The following is a 25,581-nucleotide window of genomic DNA, read 5'->3' as shown; positions in this document are numbered from 1 at the left end:
AGAGGGGGAAGCAGACTCCCTGCTGAGCAACGAGTCCAGTGTGGGATATGATCCCAGCACCTGAGCTGAAGACAGATGTTTAACTGACTGAGCCACCCAGGCACCCCACTTACCAACTTTCTTGCCAGTTTTCCCCACTTAAAGATAGCATTCGTGGGAGAAAATCTATATACATCTATAGCCCTCTTTCCGTTCTAGAGGACTTTCTGTATCAGCCCCTCCCATTATAGGGGAAGACTGTTTCACCTTTAGTGCTTCTTCAACACAAACCTTGAACAACTGGTAGGGATTATAGTTGGTTAAGCCTTGCCTTTGGCTCAGGTCATGATCCCAGAGTCCGATCAAGCCCCACACTGGGCTACTTATTCAGTGGGGAGTCTGCTTCTCCCTCTCTGCCCTTTACACCACTTGTGCACTCTCTCACGCTTGTTCACTCTTTCTCCTGCTCTCTCCAAATAAATAAAATCTTAAAAAAAAAACCTTGGAACTTAAAAAAGAAAAAGAAAAAGGAAAGAAAAACAAGACCAACATGTAGGCTTACTTACTTCTTGCCATATGCTTTACTATACAGACTTTGTTAACCATTCATGTGTAATTTCACTAATAACTATTAAGTGTATTAGTATACTAATCATATGAAATTTCCCCATTTGTAGGTTAAAAAAAACAGCCAAATATTAGCAATTTTATATGACTCACTCTAATAGGAAAGAAAGAGAAACGGTCTCAAAAGGCAGCCCCAAAAGTCAAGGGGTGAGGAAAAAACTATTAATCATATTTTACATAATTGTAGTATGACAGCAAGATCCAGGACTTCTAATTAACAATTCCAAGTAACAAATCTCCACAGATACAGCCCTCTGTTTTTAAAGCATTTGCACAGATATTATCAAAACTGGACGTTTCCTGCAGCCAAATTACAATGGGAAATGCCTTCTGTTTTGGGCTCTGTTTTACCAGTTAGGAAGCTAGGGTCCAGGGAGGTTCGTTGACTTGAACACAGTAACACAGCTAATAAAGGCCAACAACGGGACTTCAAGGAAAAGCCATCTAGCTTCAAATCTGGTACCCTCTCACCTATCCCATCTCTCTCTGATCTAAAGAGATGAATGTGCCCAATAAAAACTGTAATTTATACATAAACACAAGTTTGGAGATGCAAAAGTGTACAGGACTGCTCTGCCTCTTAACTTGTTTGCACAACAGTGACAATAATTACATTGCATAAAACGGGCAATATTACAGGCACTCAGATTTTTACAGAGGCAATTTTATATGGTAGAAAAAGAGCTGAATTTGAATCTACTGTGACCTTGAGCTACATTTGTTTCTTAGCTCTTCTGCCTCTATGATCTTCCTCCATTCCCTAACCCATAAAACATCATAATAAAGCTTATCACCACAAAGAGCCGCTAAGATACTAATGTGGCACGTTAGTATCTGACACGTAGCAGCTATTCAATAAAAATAGAATTTTCTCCCCCGTCCTTGCTAATAACTTATTAGATCCGAGATAGTATTAGCAAGATTAAAAACCTCACAGGAAACTTTTAATATTTTATTTATTTATTTGACAGACAGAGAGAGAGAGAGAGAGATATCACAAGTAGGCAGAGAGGCAGGCAGAGGGGGGGGGGGAAACAGGCTCCTTGCTGAGCAGAGAGCCCCATGTGGGGCTCGATCCCAGGACCCTGAGATCATAGCCTGAGCCGAAGGCAGAGGCTTAACCCACTGAGCCACCCAGGTGCCCCCTCACAGGAAACTTTTTGAGTTAGCATCTGCTACTCAGAGGGCCAAACAAGAAACTGCAAAATAAGGGAGCATGAATAGTTCTCCCAATTTACCTTCCATCATTTCAACAGAAAACTGGGGACTGTGCCAGCACACAGGTGGCAAGCATCTATCAACATATGCCCACTAAGTAGCAACCACAGTTAAGTAACCCACACTGTAAATAAGCAGACCGACCAGGGAGCCTGACAGCCAGAGACCTAGCGATTGAGAACCCAGAGCCCTGAGCCCTACAGGTGGTAGTCCTACATAGAGAGAGGTGGAGAAAAGACATGAAGGTTAATATATGCTTAATTCTCATGCCTTGTGGGTGGATGAATAACCAAACAGACAACCTTACCAAAGAAAAAAGTGAAATGAAAGATATCTGATCTGTAAAAGTTACAATGATAGACTGGGAAGTTTTACTTATTTTTAGAATTTAATTACTCTTTATAAATGTCTGGTGTCCTGTTTTGGTATTTATAGACAGCCCACATACTGTCTAGTATATGCATAAATTAAAGCCGACATCAAAATAAGCAAATTAACCCCCAGAAAGCCTTATTAGAAAAAACAGTAAAATATATTTTGCCACAAATTCTCAAACTTTTGGTCTCAAGATCCCTTTCCCAACACCCAGTTGTCTGAAGAGCTTTCATTTGTGTAAGTTAAATCTAGCCATATTTACATCTAGACTAAGATTCGCATATTCATTTCTGCATTTAATTAGTTTCAAATGGTAGTTTTAATTAAAGCATATTAAAGAAAATCCAGTCTCACACAGATATGTAATAGGAAAAGGAAGAAGTATGTAGTAGCCTTCTGGATTTTGTTCTTTGGCGCCACATGAAAACTCAAAAAGTGGTGGTTTCTTAAATGTTGTTTACAATGTAGACTCTAAATCCCCATCGATGAATATTCCTCTTACGTTAAAATCCTTTAGTCTAACCTAGTCTCTGAATAAGCCTTTGATCTGTGCTAGATTTTATAACATGATACAATCATCAGTCACTTGGAGATGTACACTCATGCAGAATTCATGCAGAATATACTCTTCATTATATAATATCAAAAAATAGTATTAATATTGGCACTGATCTATCTAAGTACTGGAAAGTGCTGCTATTTGTTTTCCTTGGTGAAGACTCACTTCATCTGTTTTTTGAGAAAATGTCTGCCAAATACTTCAGTCTGAATTACTATAGTTTGTTATCATTCTTTCAAGTAAAAACAGTGTTTCAGGGAAAAGCCTCTAATTCAGCTCATGGCTCAGTCACTCCAGTGTTGTTGCTCTAGACAACCATCATATCTAGTAAAAGCTTTAGGAACTATTCCTATTCTATAATGCAAAAAATTTACAACACATATTTAAGGGGTAAGATTTAACCAAGTACAATAAACATTACTTCATCGAGGACACTTAGCCTTTTCTTTCCCTGGTTAGTGGGAATGCAGAGCAGTAATGCAGGGACTACAGCACAGGTGTGTACAAGGCCTTGACTGGTACTAAAGTCCCATCAGGTTTGTTTTACATACCACAGCATTTGCACCTTTTATACAAATGTCAGTGTAACGAGTTAGAAAAGGCAAATAACATGTTACTATTCTTTGAAAGATGTGTTGATTTTCAATGCCTGCCTGCAAGGGTGTCAAGGACCCCCATGGACATAAGAGGCCATATTGTAAGAACTGTTAGTTTAGGCTTTGAGATAGAAAAAGATAGAAAAATTTTCTTTTGATGCAAAAAAACACCAGCTCAAAAAAAAAAAAAAAAGTAATTTGACTACATTAAAATCCGTAACTTTTGTTTATCAAAATAAATCTTAAAAAGTGAAAAGACAAGTTACAATCTGGGAAAGGCGATTCACCATATATACACCCAAACAAAGCAGTTATCAACAATATTTGAAGAATTTTTACAAATCAATGATAGCATAAACAACCCAACAGAAAAATGAGTCAGATGAGTTGACATTTCATGGAAATAACTGATTATTATATGATAAGATGCCTATATCATCAGTTATCATGGAAATGCAAATCAATACCACAATATAATATCGTGTCACAAACAAAAACTGTAAAACTTTGAGAATATGAAATGTTGAGGAAGATTTGTGACCATAGTATCATTACACACTATTGATAGGAGTATAAATTGGTACAACCACTTTAGAACATAGTTTGAACACTGTTTCCATTATTTTAACATTCATAAACCCTATGAATCAACAATTTAACTTCTAGATTTATCCCCACAGGAAAATTTTTCACATGTTCATCAAGAGTCAATATGGGTATACATCTCAACATAGTTTACAAGGGCAAAAACCCAGAAACACCCCAAACACATGAAACTGACTGTATGAACTGAAATGGTCAAAGGAAGGTTATAGTCATCAAGACAAATGAATGATAAAACAATACTCAATAACATGGATGATATGTGGTATGATACAGTTAAGTCACTAAAAGATCACATGTGGCCTTTTTAAACACACACACACACACAGATACACACACACTTTTAGGAAAATATATAGAACACTACAAAACAGACAGCAGGAGAATGAAGAAAATAGGATTCAGGACACATGATGGCCAGAGATGGCCTTTGGGAAGGAGGGCAAAGCATTCAGCTACACGTAGCTTATTACCATCTTGCCTTTTGTTTTGGTTATTTAGTTTAAGGAAAACTATTAACATGATAAAATAACAGAATCAAACTTTTTAAAGTCAAACTTGCATCAACTTTGCATAAGAGTATTTTATAAATTAAAGATTATGGTTGATCCAATTTTACGCACCAAAAATTTTAAAAGATACCTATATATTTTACCTTATAGCACAAAAATTATAAAACTCTAGAGGTTCTAGACAGACTCATCATGTAACTGTTAAGTAAATCAACTCCTGAGTTTGACCAAAATTGTACAGATATATTCACTCATAAATTCACTAAGTATCTATTGAGCTTCTACAGTAATGCCAGATAGTAATGTAGCAATGAATAAGAGAATTAAATTCTGATCTCATGAAGAGAATGAAGTCTTTTAAGGGGGTAATGGAGACCATAAATTGAAAAATTACTATTATTTTAAATAAGGAAGAGAGCTATGAAAAAAATAAAAGCTAGTGAGGGGCTGGAAGTTGCTGGGTACAGGGTTGGCTGCATCAGATGTCATGGACAGAACAGTCCTCTCTGAGGAGGTGATGTTTTAACGCAGATTAACATGAGGCAGACACACTAAAATGCTAAGTACAGACAACCACAGCCCAAGGCCGGGGCTCCGAGCACCTCTGCCTCAGTGAGTTTTAGATCCTCATGCAACTGGGTCTCAACATCACTTCGGGGACAGTGTGAAAGCAAATTCACCTGGGCACTCCCGCTAGTCCTAACACAGTGCTTGACAGAACTCTGAGGGTAATGTTAGCAGACCCTTGCCGAGGGGCCCTACCAGTGTACAAAGGATCAGAATCCTTTTGGGATTTACTGGGACAGGGGGAAAAATATATACCTGGCTCAGAGCTTTGCTGGGCACTGGGTGACAGACAAGGAAAAGCTCAAGGGGATAGCTAGGCAGTTAAGCTTTTGCTTATTTTTAATTTTTGTTCAACTGGGCCAAAATATCTAAGTAGCACAATAATCTAAATTCATAATGCACAATGGTTTAGTTGCCAAAGGCACCAAACATCCGCTGTTTTGCCTTTCCTGTGCCCTCCACCCTGTACACACAAAACACACCTGCACTTTTTCCACAGGCTAATCATGTCGATGACATTCAAGAGATGGAAGAAAGCTTGCCAGCACTCCCACTGCTGCAGGCTGGACAGACTTACGTTAGTGGTACGAGACACACACCCGAGGAGAGGCCTCTGTTCTCCACCAGGAGAGCAGCAGTGGACCCTGGCTGAGACACCTGGAAGCAGGACCAGCTAGAATGCAAGGTACACTGACGCTGTATCTGCCAGGCGTCTCCCAGCTGCCTACTAAAGGGGAGGCCTGAAACCAAGGCAAGACCAGACACGGTAAATGCCCCAGTCAGAGAGGGCCTTAGAGGAGCTGGGTTCTCAGCACTGGTGCTCTGGTTTCTACCTCAGGAACTTGCTCGAGCCACTAAGTTCCCTTCACCTGCTTTCTTCCTGTGCAGTATAATGATGTTTTGGGTCATTCATCAGAAATTTGTACAGTTCCTCCTATGAACTTCTCCATTTGCCAGATCAGGTGAAAATACAAAGCTCGCTCTCCATGAATAACACACTAGCCAACGAAAACAAGGCTTTCCGACAGGCAACAATACTCCCTAGCAGTTATGGCTTTAGAACGACACTGACCTGGATTCAAATGGCAGTTCTACAACATACTAGTTGCAATACTGTGGACAGTTTATTCAAACTCTCTAGACTTCAGTTTCCTGAACTATAAAGTAGAATTGCTTTTTATCTTATCAGAACTGTAAGAGGATTTATTTAAAAGTGCGTGGCTGAAGTTTGCTCATTTTCACTGGTGCATAAAATTTCACTAATTTTTTCTTCTTCTACTCATTCTCCTGTCAATAATCCTTCGGGCTAATGCCCACATTTTTGCTATTATCACCGTTTCTATGAGCATTCTTGTTCATTTTCCTTGGTATGCTTCTCTAGTTTTCTAGGGCACATACCTAGGAATTAAAAATGCTTATCTACAGGTAAATATTCCTCTTTTCCAACTACTTTCAATTCACTTTCTAAAGTGCTAAACTTTAGAAACATAACACTGAGCTGGGGATTTGTAAAAAGTCCCAGAAGACTACATATAGCATGAACAACTTTACAAGAGAATCTATGACTACATGGATTAAAATCATCTGTTTTTAAAGGGCAGAAATGAAGAACACAAAACTCAAGACGGGGTTCGTTCCAGGCAGAGGAAATGCAGGAGGTCTGGTGGGGTTCTGGCTCTTGGCTCGGTGTTGTGCTCTTTTGGACTGTGTTTTCCCTTATATTACATAAACTCTTTTCAACGTATGGAATAGTCCTTGAAAAAGAAATAGCACTCTTAAAAGTAATTAGCATTCCCTGTGTCCCATACAAGGTAAATTCCCGATAAATGGCAGTTATCGCTATAAAATGTGAGGAGAATGAAAGGGATGACAAGACACAGGGACAGCTCAACGCAAGCCGTGACTCACTCAGTTGAGGGAAAAGCCGTTCCCTCTGGAGGTGAGGCCACCTGGCTCCTCAGTACCCAGGGCTGTGAGGGACCCAGAAGTGCGGAAAATGGAGGTGCACTCCGCGGAGGAGAAGGAGATGAGGCAGCTCAGGTTCCAGAAGCACCAGGCACTGAGCGTTAAGGGGGCAGGACAGATCCACAAGGCCAAGAAGGCTGTCTGCTAATAAGCACCCAAGAAATAGATGATTGATAAAACGCAAAGTTTGCTTTCTTGATGATGATTTTAAACAGTGTTCTAAACAAAGATCATTTTGGCTGGAAAGAGAAAGGGAGATGGCAGAGAACAGAATAAGATAAACCAATTTAAGGGCAGGCAGAGAAGCTCCCCAAGGTGACTGAGAAGAACAAGTAAGCAGGGTAACAGAGAAGTCTAAGAGACTGTTAAGTACCTGCTATATGTCAGGCACTGAGCTCAGGTCTCTTCTCTCTAAACTAACACACACATATGTATATGTATGAGCACATATGCATGCATTATAAGTATGCTCATATACTGTAATATGTATCAGCCCAAAAAATACAATACACAAGGACTTGTACTTTTCTTTTCTTCTACTGATCTGTTTTGAAAATGTGGTGCAGGCAATTACGGCCCATCTCTCCTAAATACTTCACTACGCATCCCTGAAGAATAAGAATATTCTTATTCTTATCCCTTAGTCCTTGGGACTCCTTAATCTATGGGTTAGCTCAGTTGGTTAAGCATCCGCCTTTAGCTCAGGTCATGATCCTTGGGTCCTGAAATCGAGTCCCACCTCAGGCTCCTTGCTCAGTGGGGAGCCTGCTTCTCCCTCTACCTGCCACTCCCCTACTTATGCTTGTGCTCGGCTCGCTTTCTCTCTCTCTGGCAAATAAATAAATAACACCTTTAAATTAAAAAAAAGAAAAAAAAGAATATTCCTCAACTTAACCATACTATTAACATAGCTAGAAAGATTAATTCAATAATACTGTGTGACATAGAGCCTGTATTCAGATTTACACAACTGTCCCCAAACAACTCCTATAAACAACTCCTATACTTCTATCCTCTACTCCTCCCCCAAGTCACCAGTCACATTCACACATTATGTTACTTCTCTTGGCCTCTTTTGATCTAGAATCACTTCCTCCCACCCCATCTCATTCATCCACTTTTCAGGACACTGATTTTTTTGAGTCTTTACAGAATGACCCACACTCTGAGTCTGCCCAATTATTCATCCATAATTAGCTTTTTGACAAGGCATTTTGTGTACATCTAGTTGGATAACATCTGGAGGCACAAAATGTCAAGTTATCCCATTTGGGGTAAGTCTGATCATTCTGTGACTGCCAGATATCCCTGATGAAAAGGTACCATTTGTTCTTTCGTATTCTAAATGACTGGAGAGTGATACTTGCAGACTGGACTATCCTGTTCTCCTACAACCTTTCACCGACTGGCTTTTCCCACTGCCTGAAGACTGCGGCCTCATCAGTTATTACACTGAGGTTGCAAAATGGTGACTTGCTAATTCTATCACTCATTCTACATTTTTTAGCTGTTATTCTGTAAAGAAGAACTTCCCCCAGTCTGCATCCTCCCTTTTTTAATCCCTATTCTTGTTTTTGGTTTGTTCTTTGTTTTTTGTTTTTGTTCTGCTTTGCTTTATTTTAGAGGAAAAGAGACAGAAGGGCGGGGGGGGGGGGGGGGGGGGGCAACAGCCAGAGGGAGAGGCAGAGAGAGATTCAAGCAGACTCCTTGTTGAGTGCGGAGCCTGAAGTGGGGCTCAATCTCATGAGCCTGAGATCACAACCTGAGCTGAAAACCAAGAGTCGGATAATTAACTGTGCCACCCAGGTGCCCCAACTCCTATTCTTAATACTACTTCCTTATTCTTAGTATCACTATCAACTCCTGAATTTGGCTTATTTTTCAAAGTACTTTAGTCTCATATTGTCACTTGCTGATATCCAAAATGTCAAATTTAGAAGTGCCACCGAGGCAGGTCCCATGTTCCTTTTCTACATTTCCCTATTGGGTTGAGCGTTTCCTTGGTTTTTTGCCCACATGGTTTACCTCAACTCACCTTGTACTTTCCCTGTGCCTTAATAAAATCAGTCTCCAAGAAGTAATATAAAGAAAATAAAATCACTTCTCCAAGAAGCCCTGGTTCCTTTCAGTGGGCAGTAATACTTAGAAACAAGATGAGCTCACTGATACTAGCAATCAGTATTTCTCCATCTAAGAGGGTTTTTACCTTTGCTATTTAATGATGGAAAAGGCTTGAACAAATTTATAGCTATGGGGTTATTGTGACTTTCAGTCCTATGCGTTTTTACCCTGTCTTATTAAGGGCTTATACAGGTTTCTACCTTGCAGGGAAATCGCTTCTAGGCAGAAAGTAATAAAGTATAAAGAGTAGAAGGAAGTCAAGAGTAGGCAGCAGAAAGGGGAGGGGGGGCACGGAGTAAAACCAAACCAGTCCAGGTCCAAGCAAGTCATAAACAAAAACTGCAATGGGGCACTCTTTACCTGGTTATTATCAGATTTCTCTAACATAGACATTACAGCTGAGGCAACACTAAAATGCCACTGAATAGGTCCCATGGAGCATGGCAAGAGAGAAGATGATTTTCTTATATAACGTCCTTGACTGACTCATATCGAACTCCATTGTAAAAGTGAAATAATCCTAAATGGAATGGTCTAAAAAGGACACACACACTCAACAATGGATCCCAACCTGTGGACGTAGGGCTCACAAAAAGGAAAGGTCTTTCATTTCACATACACTCAGCACCATCTCTAAGCTGCACAAAACTGCATCTTTCACATTTAAGTTCCACTAATTTCAAAATGAATATAGTTGCTTCGTTATCACATGTTATGTGTAATAGAATATGAATTCATTCACAGATGTGGCTAATTCAGGTGAGTGACCGTCACAAATATTTTATAAAAATCAAAGGTTACCCATTCTTCCCACATGGAGGAAGTACATCGAATGCTAGGTTTTCAAGAATGAAAATCCGTTTTTTTACAGCATTCTCACTCCTACCTAAAGTCCTGGGTATTTATAATATTTTGCTTGGGCTAAACATACAGGTGGCTGATGTTTAGCTAAGTAGTTAAAAGTGCGGGTTTCCCAGAAATGAAAATCTATTCCCAACCCCACAGCAAAGTAATATGCATTAGTGCCCTTAGTTCCAAGACTGGAAGATCTGAGTAGTGCATGTCTAACTGAGAAATGCAAACATCATCTCAGTGAGGCAAACGGGAGGTCAGAGATTCATTTCCTTTCCTGGCCCAAGGGAATAGAACCACGTATTAAAAAACAATGCTGCAGAACAGGCTGGAAAAAAATCAGGAATCCAACTAGCTCAATCTAATTTCAGACATAGAAGAATTAGTTCCCTAAATTGTGAAGACCAGAATATCATAGCTTTATGTCACCTTCATCAAAGACTCAGGTTTGTGTGCATTGCTAAAGAAGACCAGGCAACACTTTGGGCTTCGCACTTCTTACTCCCTATCACTGAGTGTCACTTTTGGTGACTAGAACAGAAGGACCATAGGCAGCACTGCCTTCGACCTTCTCCATCAACACAAGCACTTTGGGGTCAAATACCCGAGGAAGCTCAGAGCACTCAGCCAAGGGTCTACCATGCCTCTTGTAGCCGTCATTGCAGTGCAGAACATCAACTTAAAGAACGTCCTGGGCAGACTGAAAGTCCCAGAGACATTTGATTACTCCATCATCCACTGAGTCACTATCTGAACCCACACTGTTCCCTCTGAGCCACACACCGCCAGGCACCAGGTATTGGATTCTTACAGAGAGGAAAACCCTATTAAGCAGCAACTACTACCCCCCCCCCATTTTAGAGAGGTAAAAACTGAAACACAGAGGCACTTAGTAACCCAGAGCTATTAAGTAAATAAGCTATCTTTCTAACAAGGTCCACTGCATCCAATATGCATGTTTTTACCCACTATATTGCACTGTCTGCCTTCTTATTCTTATTCTTAGGGCTTAGTAAAGAAAGCCCACTTCACATTCTGAGACCTAAGGATTTGAATTACTTACTACTGAGGAGTTACTCAATATGCAGTCAAGATTTATCAACAGTAAAAGAGCTGACTAAATTCTTTTCATATGTCAAAATGATATCAAATACACCTACCATTAAGGGACTATTCCATTGCTTCTCAACTTAGGAACACTTAGAAATGTGTGGACATGGGGCGCCTGGGTGGCTCAGTGGGTTAAAGTCTCTGCTTTTGGCTCAGGTCATGGTCTCAGGGTCCTGGGATAGAGCCCTGCATCAGGCTCTCTGCTCAGCAGGGGGTCTGCTTCTTCCTCTCTCTCTCTTTGCCTGCCTCTCTGCCTACTTGTGATCTCTGTCTGTTAAATAAATAAAATCTTTTAAAAAAAGAAAAGAAAAAAAAAAGAAAACACATTTCTTTGTTGTCATTAATCACGGGGTGCTACTGGCACCTAGTGGACAGAGGCCAAGGATGCAGCTAAAAATTTTAAAAAGCACAACACAGCTCACCCACAAAGACCTGGAATTTAAAAAAAACAGTCATCAGTGCAAAGGTTGAAAAACCTGAGGCCATGACAAAGAGTGTGGATGCAAAATCCTCACTGATCTAACAGGACACAGGTCCCATTACAGAGGCTAGTGACAGGTGACCATTCTTGTGGCCCCAAAAGTTTGGTGCCTGGGCTACACCTTCCCCTCCTCTATCAGCTCCCATAATCCACTAAGCATGAAGACAGAGCTTTGAGATCCTAGATGGGCCAGTCTTGCACTTTGCTACAAGTTGTAAGTATTTTAAGGGCAATGGTTGGAATTAATAGTAAAAACTAGACTTGGGCATTAACAGTTTATTATCCATACTAACCCACTGTCAATATATCATACATAATTGAAGAGTGGCTCCATCCGTACCATAAACACACAGATTTATGATTCCCAAGAGTTTTAGTCTGTGAACAGGGAAGCCCAGAAAGAAGGCCTGGTGGTCAAGACAGAGCTGAGCTTCTGTATTGGTGGAACATGTTCACAGGTACCTGCAATTCAGTCTAAGAAGAGCATGCAGACATTTCTAATTTGAAAAATAATTAGCACAGCTCCTTATTTGAAGTATATAACCACAGCATTTATTCAATTAGAAGTTAAACTGAAAAATGTTTATCAGACTCTAACTGAAGGTGAAGTCAACAGGCCATAGTGGCCAGGAATTAGGAGGTTCAAGTGAGATCTAATCGAGGCCTCATGATTATAGGCAACCAACAAGCAAAGCCCTCCTTGGGCCAGGGACCCCTGGGAGTCCTTGGTGGTATCCAAACCATCCGCAGCAGACCTGGGTTTCCCCCAGCAGCAGCAGTCTCCACCACTTACTAATTAGTGTCATTGTTTTCATCACCATAATGAATGGTCCAATTCTATTCCTCTTCCAGCACATCAATGCACAAGACAGAAAGTTCAGTCAAAATCAAAAGTCACAAACACATTCATTTTACACATCTTTCAGAAACTAAGAAAGAAAATGGAGGTTTCTCCAAGCTATGGTACCTGGAGGCTAACTGGAAAAACTGAAGGTAGCCACACCTTGCAGACCTTCAAAACCTAGAGGAAAAACACTTGCAAACTCACACACACACATGCACCTGCCCTTAAAGGGAAAAAAAACAAAACAAAACAACAAAAAAACTGGCTAAGTGACTCCTAAAGTCAAGATTCCAGAAACCCACAACTAACAACATACTCAATGAAGAGAAACTGAAACCCCTTCCTCTAAGATCAGGAACAAGATAAGGATGTCTGCTCTCACCACTTTTACTCAACATAGTATTGGAAGTGTTAGAGCAATCAGACAAGAAACAAAAGACATCCAAATGGAAAAGGAAGAAGTAAAACTGTCACCAATGGCAGATGACATGTTGCTACAGAAAACCCTAAAGACTCCACCAAAAAACTTAGAATACATTTATTCAGTAAAGCTTCAGAGTACAAAATATACAGAAATCTGTTGTATTTCTATACACTAATAACAAAGTAGCAGAAAGGGAAATTAAGAAAACAGTTCCATTTATAATTGCACCAAAAAGAATAAATTACCTAGGAATAAACTTAACCAAGGAAGTCAAAGACCTGTACTCTGAAAACTATAAAATACTAGTGAAAGAAATCAAAAATAATAAAAATGGAAGGATATATTATGCTCAAAGAATGGAAAATTAATGTTAAATGACCATATTACCTTAAAAATCTACAATTCAATATAACTCTTATCAAAATACAAACAGCATTTTTCAGAGAAGTGAAACAAATAATGCTAAAATTTGTATGGAACCTCAAATTACTCTGTAGAGAGCCAAAGCAATCTTGAGAGAGATGAAAAAAGATGGAGGTAGCACAATCCCAAATTTCAAGATATAACACAAAGCTAGAATAATCAAAATGGTATGGTCCTAGCACAAAAAGAGACACGTAGATCAATGGAACAGAATAGAGAGCCCAGGGGGGGAAAAAAAAAAAAAACACACTTTTATGGTCAGTTAATCCATGACGAGGAGGATTATACAGTGGGGAAAGATTATACAGTGGGGAAAAGACAAGCTCTTCAATAAATGGTGCTGGGAAAATGGACAGCCACACACAGAAAAATGAAACTAGACCACTTTATTATACCATACACAAAAGTAAACTCAAAATAAACACCTAACTAATAAAGTCCTAAAAGAAAAGAAAGGCCATAATCTTTTGGACATTTGCCCATATACTGTCTTAGCAACATTTTTCTAGATATATCTCCTTAGTCAAGGGAAACTAAAGCAACAATAAATTACTGGGACTACACCAAAATAAAAGGCTTTTGTGCAGCAAAAGAAACCATTAGGGGGTCTAGGCAGCTCAGCCGGTTAAGCGTATGCTTTAGGCTCAGGTCATGATCCCAAAGTCCATGGATTTAGCCCTGCATCAGGCTCCCTGTTCAGCAGGGAGTCTGCTTCTCCCTCTACTCTTCATCTCACTCCTGTTCTCTCTCTCTCTCTCTCTCTCTCGCTCTCTCTCAAATAAATAAATAAAATCTCTTTAAAAAAAAGAAGAAGAAGAACCCATCAGAAAAGTGAAAAGGCAACCTACTGAATGGGAAAAGATATTTGCAAATGAGATCTCTGAAAAGGGATTAGTATCCAGTATTATATAAAACTTACACAATTCAACACGAAAACAAAATAATGTGATTTAAAAATGGGCAGAGGATTGAATAGACATTTTTCCCAAGACATCCAGATGGCTAACAGACATATGAAAAAATGCTCAACATCACTGCTCAGCAAGGAAATACGAATCAAAAATACAAGATGACTGTCAGAATGGCCACTGTAAGAATCTGGAGCCCAGCAGAGAAAATAGGTTTCTGAGAAGCAAGGGGAAGCAGTAGTAAGTTACAGAGGAAAAAACAGTAGCTTTACAAAATAAACTAGCATGGTTATAATGAATTCTCCACCCCTCCCCCAAACACACTTAAAACCTAAAAGCAGAGGACATTGCTTACACCAAGGAGTCACAACGTTGGGGAGAGAAGCAGGACCAAGAGTCAAGGTGGAAGACCTTCTAAGATATCCAACTGACCAGAGAATAAGAAAGGCCAGAAGCCTCTTGACAGACTTAGAATACTACTGAATAGAAAGTACTTTTTAAATACAATATATCTTATAAAATAATCAATAACATAAAAATTATAAAATATGACTATAAGACTGAGTAAGCTACTATACAATAATCCCCTTCCTATTCAACTCATTCTAACATCTTTGGAGACCATCTAGGATATGACATATTGGTACCATAAAGGGGAAAGAAAAAAAAAAAAAGGCAGGGGAGAGAAATCTGCAATAATAAGAAAATAGCTTTAATAAGTTTAGAAATGTACACAATATAATTACACACATCTTTTTTTTTCCCCCCCTTAGAGAGAGAGAGATAGAGCATGCATTCAAGCAAAGGGCGTGGGGGGAGGACAGAGAAAGAGAGAGAAAGATAATCTTAAGGAGACAGAGCACAATACAGGGCTCGATTCTAGGACATGGAGATCATAACCGGAGAAGAAATCAAGAGTTGGACGCTTAACCAACTGAGCCACCCAAGTGCCCCTGATAACACACAACTAAAACTATGTCTATTGACATAAGAATCATCTAGAAAACAAATATTTATGTCCTACAAAAATATCTGTGGCACCTTGGTTTTTCAAATTTTTGATGCTGAGATGGTAAGGAGGGATGATATCAGATATCAGATCATAGTGTTACTTCGTAAGAACTAACAAAGGACAGAAAGATGATGCTCGTCACGGGTTAGTAAATGGGTATTGATAAGAGTAATCTGAAAGCAATCCATTCTCCATATACATTCGTTTCTAATTATAAGATATTTTAAATATATGAAAATAAAAGTACACCAATTGATACTGGTAACACCAATGCACCCAACTGCTAGGCGTTAACTGATAATAACATGGTTGTTTCAGAATTTAAGACATGAAATACCAGAGACACAGCTAAATCCCAACTACCCTAAGCCATCCCTTGCTCCTCCTTCCCTCCCCAGGAGTGAGCCTGGTCCTGAGTTACGACCAGGTCATGTCAGTAATGTTGTGAATCACATACAGTATAACTCCACAGAGCTTAATCTCCTTGTTTTGTTTCTAAAGAGAATTTCTGACCTTTATAGGAATATTCTAGGTAAATATAAGGTGTTCTTTACCACTTGTTCTCAAGTAGACTTCTATATTGTAATGAAATCCATAATGGATAAACTCTGAAAGATCTTTGATTTCCAGGTTATCTAAAAGCAGGTTATTTCCAATCTCGAGTTGCAATTACAGCAAGGAAAGCCACATTTTTAACCCTCCTCACCAAATATTTATGAAATGTCTATGTTCAGGGCTTGAAAAAAGAATTTACTACTCAAAGAGGGATCACCAGGCTAGCAGCATCAACATCACACACAAATCCTGGCCTCTGGAATCTGAGTCTTTCCATTAGCATGATCTCCAGACGACATGCCTGCACATTAAAGTCTAGAATGGTTTAAAGAACTCAGAAAGGTGACAACATAGACCAAGGCTGAACCAAATCAACCACCGTTCTGCCAAACTTATCTTCTTCCTATCAGACAATATGGCTTTCAGGAGTTCTGTCTGCAAAGTCCACACATCAGTCTCATTAGACTGGTGGCTCTCGACCACCAGGCCTCCTAGAAGACACTTGGCAATGCCTAGAAACATTTTTGTCATAACCCGGGGGGACAGGTGCTACTGGCTTCTAGTAGATAGAAACCAGGGATGCTGCTAAACATCCTACAATGCAGAAGGCAGACCTCCACAACAAATAATTACCTGGCCCAAAATATCAACAATGCAAAGGTTTTTGAAAAAACAACTAAAACTAAAACTGAAACTCTTCCTCAATTTCGACTAAAATAATCAGTCAACTGCAGTAATTTAATGAACTGATTTGAGCATCCACATCCCATGGGGTAAAAAATAAACCAGTAACTATGAACAACTTCACATCCAACACTCTGAAGAGTGTAAAGTTCCCACAAGACCTCATACCAGGGGCGCCTGGGTTGCTCAGTCAGTTAAGCATCTGCCTTCAGCTCAAGTCGTGATCCCAGAGTCCTGGAATAGAGCCCCACATCAGGCTCCCTGCTGAGCAGGGAGCCTGCTTTTCCCTCTCCCGCTGCCCCTCCCCACAGCTCGTACTCTCACTTGCTCAAATAAATAGAACCTTTAGAAAGAGAGAGTTCATACAAAATCAATAATCATCAACATTGACAACCAAGACCAATACAGTAAAACAACAAAGGTACATGTTGTAATATTTCATAATTATACAACCCAAATTCTAAAAATACATTGCTATCACATATCCTTGTGTAATAAAAACATTCCAGTATTCACTTAATTTTTCATTTTTCTCCTACCATACAGGATGATTAGTGAAGAAACACTACGGCCACTTCAAGATGACAAGCCCACACTGGACTAAATTGTTTCACTGAAACAAAACCTTCTATCAAAAAAAGAAAAAAATTAAGGTAACTGAAAAGACTGTCTATATTACCAAGAGCTTTATTAATTTCATGAAATTTCTTCTCCAGAGAAAGTAGAATTATGACACTAAGAATAGTTGAAGAAGATGGTCCTTATGTAAGAACGAGAGAGGTCACTGTGTATAGTTACACAAAAGAGGAGTAATGAGCCTCAGGCTGACAAAGCATGTTTTTATTAAAGTGAATATTTCTGGAGTTACCAATGCTTTGTATGACTTGTATTGACTAAATTCTGCCTACTAAAGAGAGCACCCAGAGGTTATACGTAATTCTCTACACTTTGAAATACTTAAAGTACCACAATCCTCAGACCTTATATCATGCTAAGGAACAAGGGCACTCACTTTAAATTAGAATAAATCTGTGGCACTAAGCCACAGTTCTAGCTGTGCAGCAAGATTGAAAGAAAGCAATTCACGGGCTCCTTTGAGACTTTAATAGCTATCTTTTGGTCTCATAAATCTCATTCTGCCACGTTCTTTAATTATGTTACCAAAGACCCAAGTGACGGAAGAAACTAAAATATTTCATTCCATTTCATTGTCCTTTACCTGGATTTGTGGGACAAGGAAGTCCCCCACAGGGGGGACTTCTCCCCCTAGGAGAAGCTAAAGACATACTCTTAAGTGTTCCTTTTTTTAAAAGTTCTGCCACATATAGAAATCTTTCTTCACTGTAGTCTCAAGAATTTAGGTAGCATTGTTTACTTTCCTAAAGCTTTCAGTATAGAAATTCTAGATGAACTCCAAAGTAACTACATGGGTGGGACTGACTGGACCTCCACAAACTGCCTCACCAGATCCTTTCCCACTTTTTCTTCCTTTGCCTGTCTCTCATCTTTAACAGGATGGGACAAGCTGCTTAGAAAGAGTGAACCAACCAAGAGCCAGGAACAGAAAAGGAAGGGTAGTTGGATCACATGAAGACATCTTTGTTTGCTTTCTGATTCACTTGGTTCTTGTTTTTGTATCAGTGTATAAAACCAGCATCAATATGTGACTATATCCTCCACTTATGAAATGATTTGAAGTTTTAGTTAGGACCCTTCATCAGGACATTGAGTCATCTCTACATTAAAGATAAGGAGAGACTGGGCAGATGTTACTAGGTCCAAGTGACACAAAAAGGTCTCTGTCATGATCTTGTCCAGCTTTCCATCCAACACATATTCCTGCCTTTTGGTTTCAATATATAATTGTCCTCAGTTCCTGTAGATGCCTCAAGATAGCTTTGTTTTCACACATCTCTCAATTTATCACTGTATAAAAGGCTGCCATACTCTGAGACACTAAGACCAAGTACAGTAAAACATGAATTAGAGGACACAATGCCCTACCACAAACACCAATGCTCAAGAAAAGAAATATTTAACAGTTTAAAAATTACTACCAGAATTGTCTTGGGCTTACTTTCAGCTCATTCCTCATGTGGAGTGTACCTTTGTCTCTGCTGTGCCTAACCAAATAACAACACAAGCAACAGTGATACCCTGCTCTTTTCCCCAATCAGCATGTATCAAACCTTTCTAACCTAAAACAGCGACTCTTACCTGTGATTGCTTCAAAACAGCAAGAAGGAGTTTGAGGGGAAAAGACCAACCAAGCCTTTAGTATTCACTCCATTTCAGAAGGCTCTTCTGCTCTAGAAGAAGTTCACCTGGATCAGTTGTGCTCCTCCATAAACCTCAAAGAGAGGAGGGGAGCTAGGAGGCAACAATGCACATCACAAGAGCATCTGTGCTCAGATTCTCAAAACTTTCAGGATTCTGAGAATGCAGTTCTGGACCCATGACATAAGGCCATCAGGAGAGAAGACCAATTATTTAGTAGATACACTCATTGCCATAGTAGACACTTAAAAACAGAAAATATAGCCCTTTGCTTACTACCTAAAATTTGGAACAGGTTATAGAAAACCTACAGAGAAGCAAATGACTACAAACTACTATGATAACAGCCAAGTGTGCAAGAAGTGAAATTCCCTTCCAAAGGAAGTGCAAGGAATGGTAAAATCAAATGGCTAAGAATATTTCCACTTTTGCCGTATGGTATGCATGAAGAAGAATACACAGAACCAATGTATTCTTGTGTAAGAAATAGCACACCAAGGGGCGCCTGGGTCGCTCAGTGGGTTGAGCCTTTGCCTTCAGCTCAGGTCATGATCTCGGGGTCCTGGGATCGGGCCCCACATCCAGCTCCCTGCTCAGAAAGAGAGCCTGCTTCCCTTCCGCCCTCTCTCTGCCTGCCTCTCTGCCTACTTGTGATCTCTGTCAAATAAATAAATAAAATCTTAAAAAAAAAGAAGAAAGAAAGAAAGAGCACACCAAGTTCGCACATATGATTGTTTTATTTGGAATGTGATTGAATTTCATACACACATTTCCAAACTTAACTTTCTCACATTTCCAAACTTAACTTTCTCGTTTTACTAACATAGTCACTCACTCACTGTGTTATAAAACACTGTGCTTGGCACCAGGAATACAAAGATAAATAAGATATATTCTCTGATCTCAAAAGAACCATTATCCTCTACAATCATTCTTTCCCACGATCCCTGGCTACCTATAAATTTCTTAAGAGCAAGGATTCATGTCTTAATTTCCCAGATTGCCTGTCCTTTTATTACACAAATATTTTAACTATCTAATGTCCTAAATATAATGCTAGAAATACAATGGTTAAAAATAACATGATCTCTCTATGAAAAGGTTTACCACAAAAGGGGGGGGGGTGGAAGGGGAAATGAGCTTTGAGACAAAGAGAAAAGCACAGAACCAGGAGCACACTTACAAAAGGACCTCACACCCAACAAAATAAAAGGTAGGAGAGTCAGATTTTCTAAAGGAAATGACACCCAACCTGAACCTCAAGAATGAAGGGAAGTTAATGTGCCGGAAGGTAGCAAAAAGGGTTTCCAATGAATGAAAGTTTGCGTAAAGGTCCAAGGTGAGAGAAATCATGGAACCTACAAGAGGTAGATGGGTTCAGGAACTCATTGCTGAGGATGCAAGAAGCAGAGATCAGAACAAGAAGGGACATGGGCAGGTTGGCATTCAAGAGTTAAGGACTTTGTGGGATTATGGACATTGGGGAGGGTATGTGCTTTGGTGAGTGCTGTGAAGTGTGTAAACCTGGTGATTCACAGACCTGTACCCCTGGGGATAAAAATATATGTTTATAAAAAATTAAAAAAAAAAAGAGTTAAGGACTTTATCCTGAGGCCAAAGAATGACACTGGAGGGTTTTAAGCAAGATATGGACATTTCATAAAAGATGGACGCTGAACATTTGCTTTGATGAATCAAATAACCTTACAAAGAAGTTCTAATCTTTCTTGGGCTCTAAAACAATATGTCTGACACCAGAGAAGAATATACAGGATTCCCTAACAAAAGAAGGTTTGGGGTTAATACTGAGGACAGTGTTGGCCAATAAAAATATGATGCAAACTACATATGCAATTTTAAATTTTCTAGTAGCCATATTCTTAAAAAAAAGTAAAATTACATGAATAAACTCTTGTAAAAAAGAGTAAAAAACTGAGATATTTTACTTTTCTGGAGGGGGTACTAAGTCTGTGAAGTTCAGTGGGCATTTTACAGTTACATCACATCTCAATCTGGATGGGTCACATTATGTGCTCTATAACCACAAATGGCTAGTGGCTACCATGTTAGAGCAAATCGAGAATATTTCACAATTTTCTGGAATTTTTAAGGTATATTTATCATCTGTATTCTTTTTCTACCTTATAAGAATAACACAAATCAGTTTTGCAATGGAAAAAATAACACAGAAAAACTCCATTTTGGAAGATACTCATAATCCCATACTCACAATACCAGCTTCATTTGGATGTATATCTATTTTCTTAAAGATTTTATTTATTTATTTGACAGACAGAGATCACAAGTAGGCAGAGAGGCAGGTAGAGAGAGGTGGGAAGGCAGGTTCCCCCCTGAGCAGAGAGCCTGATGTGGGGCTTGATCCTAGGACCCTGGGATCACTATCCAAGCTGAAGGCAGAGGCTGTAACCCACTGAGCCACCAGGCGCCCCTAGATGTATATGTTTATAGGATACTATCCTATGTCCAAAATGTATGTAAGATAGGTTTTTAAAAAGTTAAGGTCTGTCAATAGCCCCTAAACTTAATATATTAAACAGACTTCTGGATAAAATGTTTTTTTTTAGTTTTGTTACTTTTTGAGACTATATTCAAATGAGTACTTCTGGGGCACCTGGGTAGCTCAGTCAGTTAAACATCTGCCTATCTGCCTTCAGCTCAGATCACGACCTCAGGGTCCTGGGATGGAGTCCTGCATCGGACTCCCTCCCTCTTCCTCTGTGCCTTCCCCTCCTGCTTGTGCTCTCTCTCTCTTGCCCTAATAAATAAATAAAATATATTAAAAATAATAAATAAATAAATAAATAAATAAATGAGTACTTTCTAGAACTTGGGAGTCTTAAAAGGAACTGTTACCATTTTAGGAAAACGTTGATACCATTACCTACAGCTCTCAGAATGTCCTGCTTCTCCCATTTCTCTTTCCTGTCATCTGTCTACTCTATTCTTCCCTTTTCAAAAGGACGGAAGAGATGAAGGGAGGGAGGGAGGCAGAGAGGAGTGGGTGTCTAACTAGTATGGAGCAAACACTTAATTTCAAGAATGTGACAAGTATATCCACTTGTCTTTGTTCGATTATTCAACAATTTATTTATTAGATGCTATAAGTGCCCTTTGAGTGACTGCCTGACATTGCTTCCCAGGCCTCACCTCCAGAAGTTACACAATGATCAATTCCACCACCACACAGCCTCCAGAGGAGTCCTGCTCCCGGAATATCCTCATCACTCAGCAGATCATTCCTGTACTGTACTTTTTGGTCTTTGTCGCAGGGACCCTTCTCAATGGTGTATCTGGATGGATATTCTTCTACGTGGCCAGCTCCAAGAGTTTCATCATCTATCTCAAGAACATTGTTGTTGCCGACTTTCTGATGAGCCTGACCTTCCCCTTCAAGATTCTTGCTGATTCGGGACTCGGGCCGTGGCAGATCAATGTGTTTGTGTGCAGGGTGTCTGCTGTGCTCTTCTATGTCAACATGTACGTCAGCATCGTGTTCTTTGGGCTCATCAGCTTCGACAGATACTATAAAATTGTAAAGCCTCTTTTGACTTCTTTCATCCATTCAGTAAATTACAGCAAACTCCTGTCAGTGGTGGTCTGGATGCTCATGCTCCTTCTGGCTGTCCCCAACATTATCCTGACCAACCAGAATGCTACTAGCGAGAAGGTGACGCATATGAAATGTGTGAAACTTAAAAATGAAATGGGACTTAAGTGGCACAAAGCATCAAACTACATCTTTGTGGGCATCTTCTGGATTGTGTTTTTTCTGTTGATCATTTTCTATACTGCCATCACGAGGAAAATCTTCAAGTCCCACCTTAAGTCCAGAAGGAATTCCATTTCAGTCAAGAAGAAATCTAGCCGCAATATATTCAGCATCATGTTTGTGTTTTTTGTCTGTTTTGTACCTTACCACATTGCCAGAATCCCCTACACACAGAGCCAGACAGAAGCTCATTACAGCTGCCAGTCAAAAGAAATTTTGCTCTATGTAAAAGAATTCACTCTGCTACTATCAGCTGCAAACGTATGCCTAGATCCTATTATTTATTTCTTTCTATGCCAGCCATTTAGAGAAATATTATGTAAGAAACTGCACATCCCATTAAAAGCTCAGCATGACTCAGAAACTTCCAGAACCAAAAGAGGAAATATAACGCATGAAAGCACAGACACTTTGTGAATTCCCACCTCCTTTCAAATAAAATCCATGTACACATATTGCAATCTTCAGTTACATAAGACTAAATAAGAAACATGTCCATGCTCTGGGGCACCTGGATGGCTCAGTGGGTTAAAGCCTCTGCCATCGGCTCAGGTCATGATCACAGGGTCCTGGGATCAAGCCCCACATCACCTGCCTCTCTGCCTACTTGTGATCTCTCTCAGTCTAAATAAATAAAATCTATTAAAAAAAAAAAAAAACAATGTCCATGCTAATAAGTATCATCTCTAGGCATTACAATCCAATTTAGAATAATAATAAAAAGAAAATACACGTTTCCCTGCTTTTTTATAACATCAAAGAAAAAAGTAATAAAGGCGTTACTCCATTTTATTCCATTGAAACAGAAGATTTAAATCACTAGCCTGGGTCAGTTAATGTAGAAATTAGAATAGCATAAAGAAAATAAGAAGCTATCAAGACAATTCACTGGGGCATCTTCCTTCTCTAAATACAAGGATTAAGTTATGTGATTCTTTTCAACAGGGTCACTAAAGATCAACTTAAAAGCACAGTTTGATAAAGAACTAGGGACCTGTTTGTAGTGAAAAAGTCAAGTGTTTTCTGGTTTGAAGACAAGCAGACCAAGAAAATCATTTAAGAAATCCCCTACTGATTTATCTATCTCATGGCACTTCAAAGGAAAGTTGATATAAATTCTCTTCTTTGCAGGAAAAAAAAAGTAATTTTTCTGGTAGCACTCTGAGAATAAAATAAGGTACATTTTAAATATGTTTTATCTGAAGACTTATTAAGCCACTACATGAGCCTGGAACTCTAGTGTTAAAATACTTCTAGGTGGACTCTATTGAAGGAAGCTGGATATTGATAAGTGCACCAGTAACTTCCCCTGTTCAATGGTATAGGGAAAAAATACGTTGACTGGGACAAAGGCACACACATACATACATAGTGTGTACATACATATATCTAGGGGCAGAAGAAGCAGTTTTCTTAGAAAGCAACTGGACTTGAAAAAAAGAAAATCTAAGATTTATAATTATGAGTGAAAATTAAACATAAAATGAAAATTTATATATGTCACATTGTTTTTGAAAAAGCATTTGAATTTAAAGTGTGCAGATATGGGATATGGTTACTAGCTTGCAAGTTATCAAAACTAAATTATTTTTCTGCTATTAACTGGCTAAAAGATATCCAGACCATCTTCCAAATGTTCTTCACAAACATTTTTTAAGTCAAGTGCATATACTTTTTTCCTCTTGCTGTAATATATACTAATAAAGTGAGTATTTTCAATAGCGTTTGGTTTTTCTTTATTAAAAATCAAGGTAGACGCGGCACCTGAGTGTCTCAGTCGGTTAGGTCCCTGCCTTTGACTCAGGTCATGATCCCAGGGTCCTGGGATCAAGTCTCACATCTAGTTCCCTGCTCAGTAGGGAGTCTGCTTCTCCCTCTCTACCTGCCCCTCCTCCTACTTGTGCTTTCTCTCTTTCTCTCAAATACATAAATAAAATCTTTTAAAAAAAAAAAAAAAAACTTTTTATAACTGACGGTAGGAAAAAATAATGCCAATTTTCTTCATAGTCATGACATGGGTGGTTTCTTTAATACCCTAATTATGCATAAAGTAAGGAAGACAGTTACCTAGAATAGTCAGAATTTTTATTTGCCACAGACTTTCCAAAATAACTATTTCATATGCTCTGGGACCTCAATAGATTTTAAGAAAAACTCGGAAAATACACCTCACATTAAAGAAGAGCTAGGAAGGTATTTACTCTGTGTCCACATTCCATCCTCATAAAAACTCTCTGCTCCCAAATGTGGGTCAAATATCCTCTCTCAAAAAGAAACAAATCACCAACCTATGACAAACATGCTTGGGAAAACTAAGCTTGCCATTTATGTTTGGCTAAATACATCTGCAAAAGAAACTGGCTGTTCTTACTCTTCACAGTTCCCACTGGCCAGGGCAAATGAATCAACACTGGTGTTTCACATGCGTCCCCGCCAACCCTACACACAGACACTGGGCCATAGGAGAAAATGAAAGTAAAAAAGAAAAGGAGGCGCACCAGATAATGTCTTTGTTTACCACTGTGCTAAATCAGATGGGTAATGCGGACATCAAGGTTTTTCAGGAAACAGCACGCAATCCAGGGAAGAATAAAAGCAACCATTGATTAACAGTTACTGCGTATCGGGTCCAGAATTAAAAGAAATAGAGTATAGCGATGGCAACAGTGGATCAATCCAGAAACTTCCCTGAGGTAACCAGTACTTTTTTTTTGTTTTTTAAATTATGTTATGGAGTAATTTCTGTAGCTAGTTTATAATACAGTTTTATAATATATATTTTCCTCTAAGAAAGTAAATTAACACAATCATATTGCAGAAACAGTTAAAGTATTTTTAAAAAGTGACAAATGGGAAAGGAAAGCCACATGTTGTTAAAGTGGTTCTTCTGTGGGGATGTCCTTCATGAAAAGATCATTTGCATGCCACTGATATCTTGCAGAGAACTGGTGAGCAAAAAGTACTAATAGCTTTGTACCGTTGAAGACCACACCGTACCAGTTCTCTCCCAACCCCTCCCCACACAAACCTCACAGTGTGGTTTACCAAAAAGGAAATCTCGTATCACTCTGGGAGGATGGTCTGATGTCATAGCTATTT

General features: G+C 39.2%; 2 protein-coding genes across 12 annotated transcripts in view; one reads left to right on the top strand and one right to left on the bottom strand.

Annotated features, from left to right (window-relative positions):
- P2RY14 (purinergic receptor P2Y14) overlaps positions 1–24,203 on the top strand; it is a 55,526-nt gene extending 31,323 nt beyond the window's left edge. For 3 of the 4 annotated variants that reach the window (XM_004755561.3, XM_004755560.3, XM_004755556.3), the window contains 2 exons: positions 16,962–17,068; positions 21,854–24,203. In XM_004755561.3, the coding sequence (XP_004755618.1) occupies positions 21,877–22,899 (1,023 nt within the window). In that variant the 5' untranslated portion in view covers positions 16,962–17,068; positions 21,854–21,876 and the 3' untranslated portion in view covers positions 22,900–24,203. Of the gene's footprint in view, positions 1–5,535; positions 5,722–16,961; positions 17,069–21,853 lie in introns of all 4 variants that reach the window. The other variant, XM_004755559.3, reaches the window with a different exon arrangement.
- Positions 1–25,581, bottom strand: part of MED12L (mediator complex subunit 12L) — a 324,346-nt gene that overhangs the window by 175,422 nt on the left and 123,343 nt on the right. The gene's annotated exons all lie outside the window — the stretch shown is intronic.

Source organism: Mustela putorius, unplaced genomic scaffold (assembly GCF_011764305.1).
Source record: "Mustela putorius furo isolate JIRA1106 unplaced genomic scaffold, ASM1176430v1.1 tig00003834_pilon_pilon_pilon, whole genome shotgun sequence".
Lineage (NCBI taxonomy): Eukaryota > Metazoa > Chordata > Mammalia > Carnivora > Mustelidae > Mustela > Mustela putorius.
This window is presented reverse-complemented; position numbering and strand designations above follow the sequence as displayed.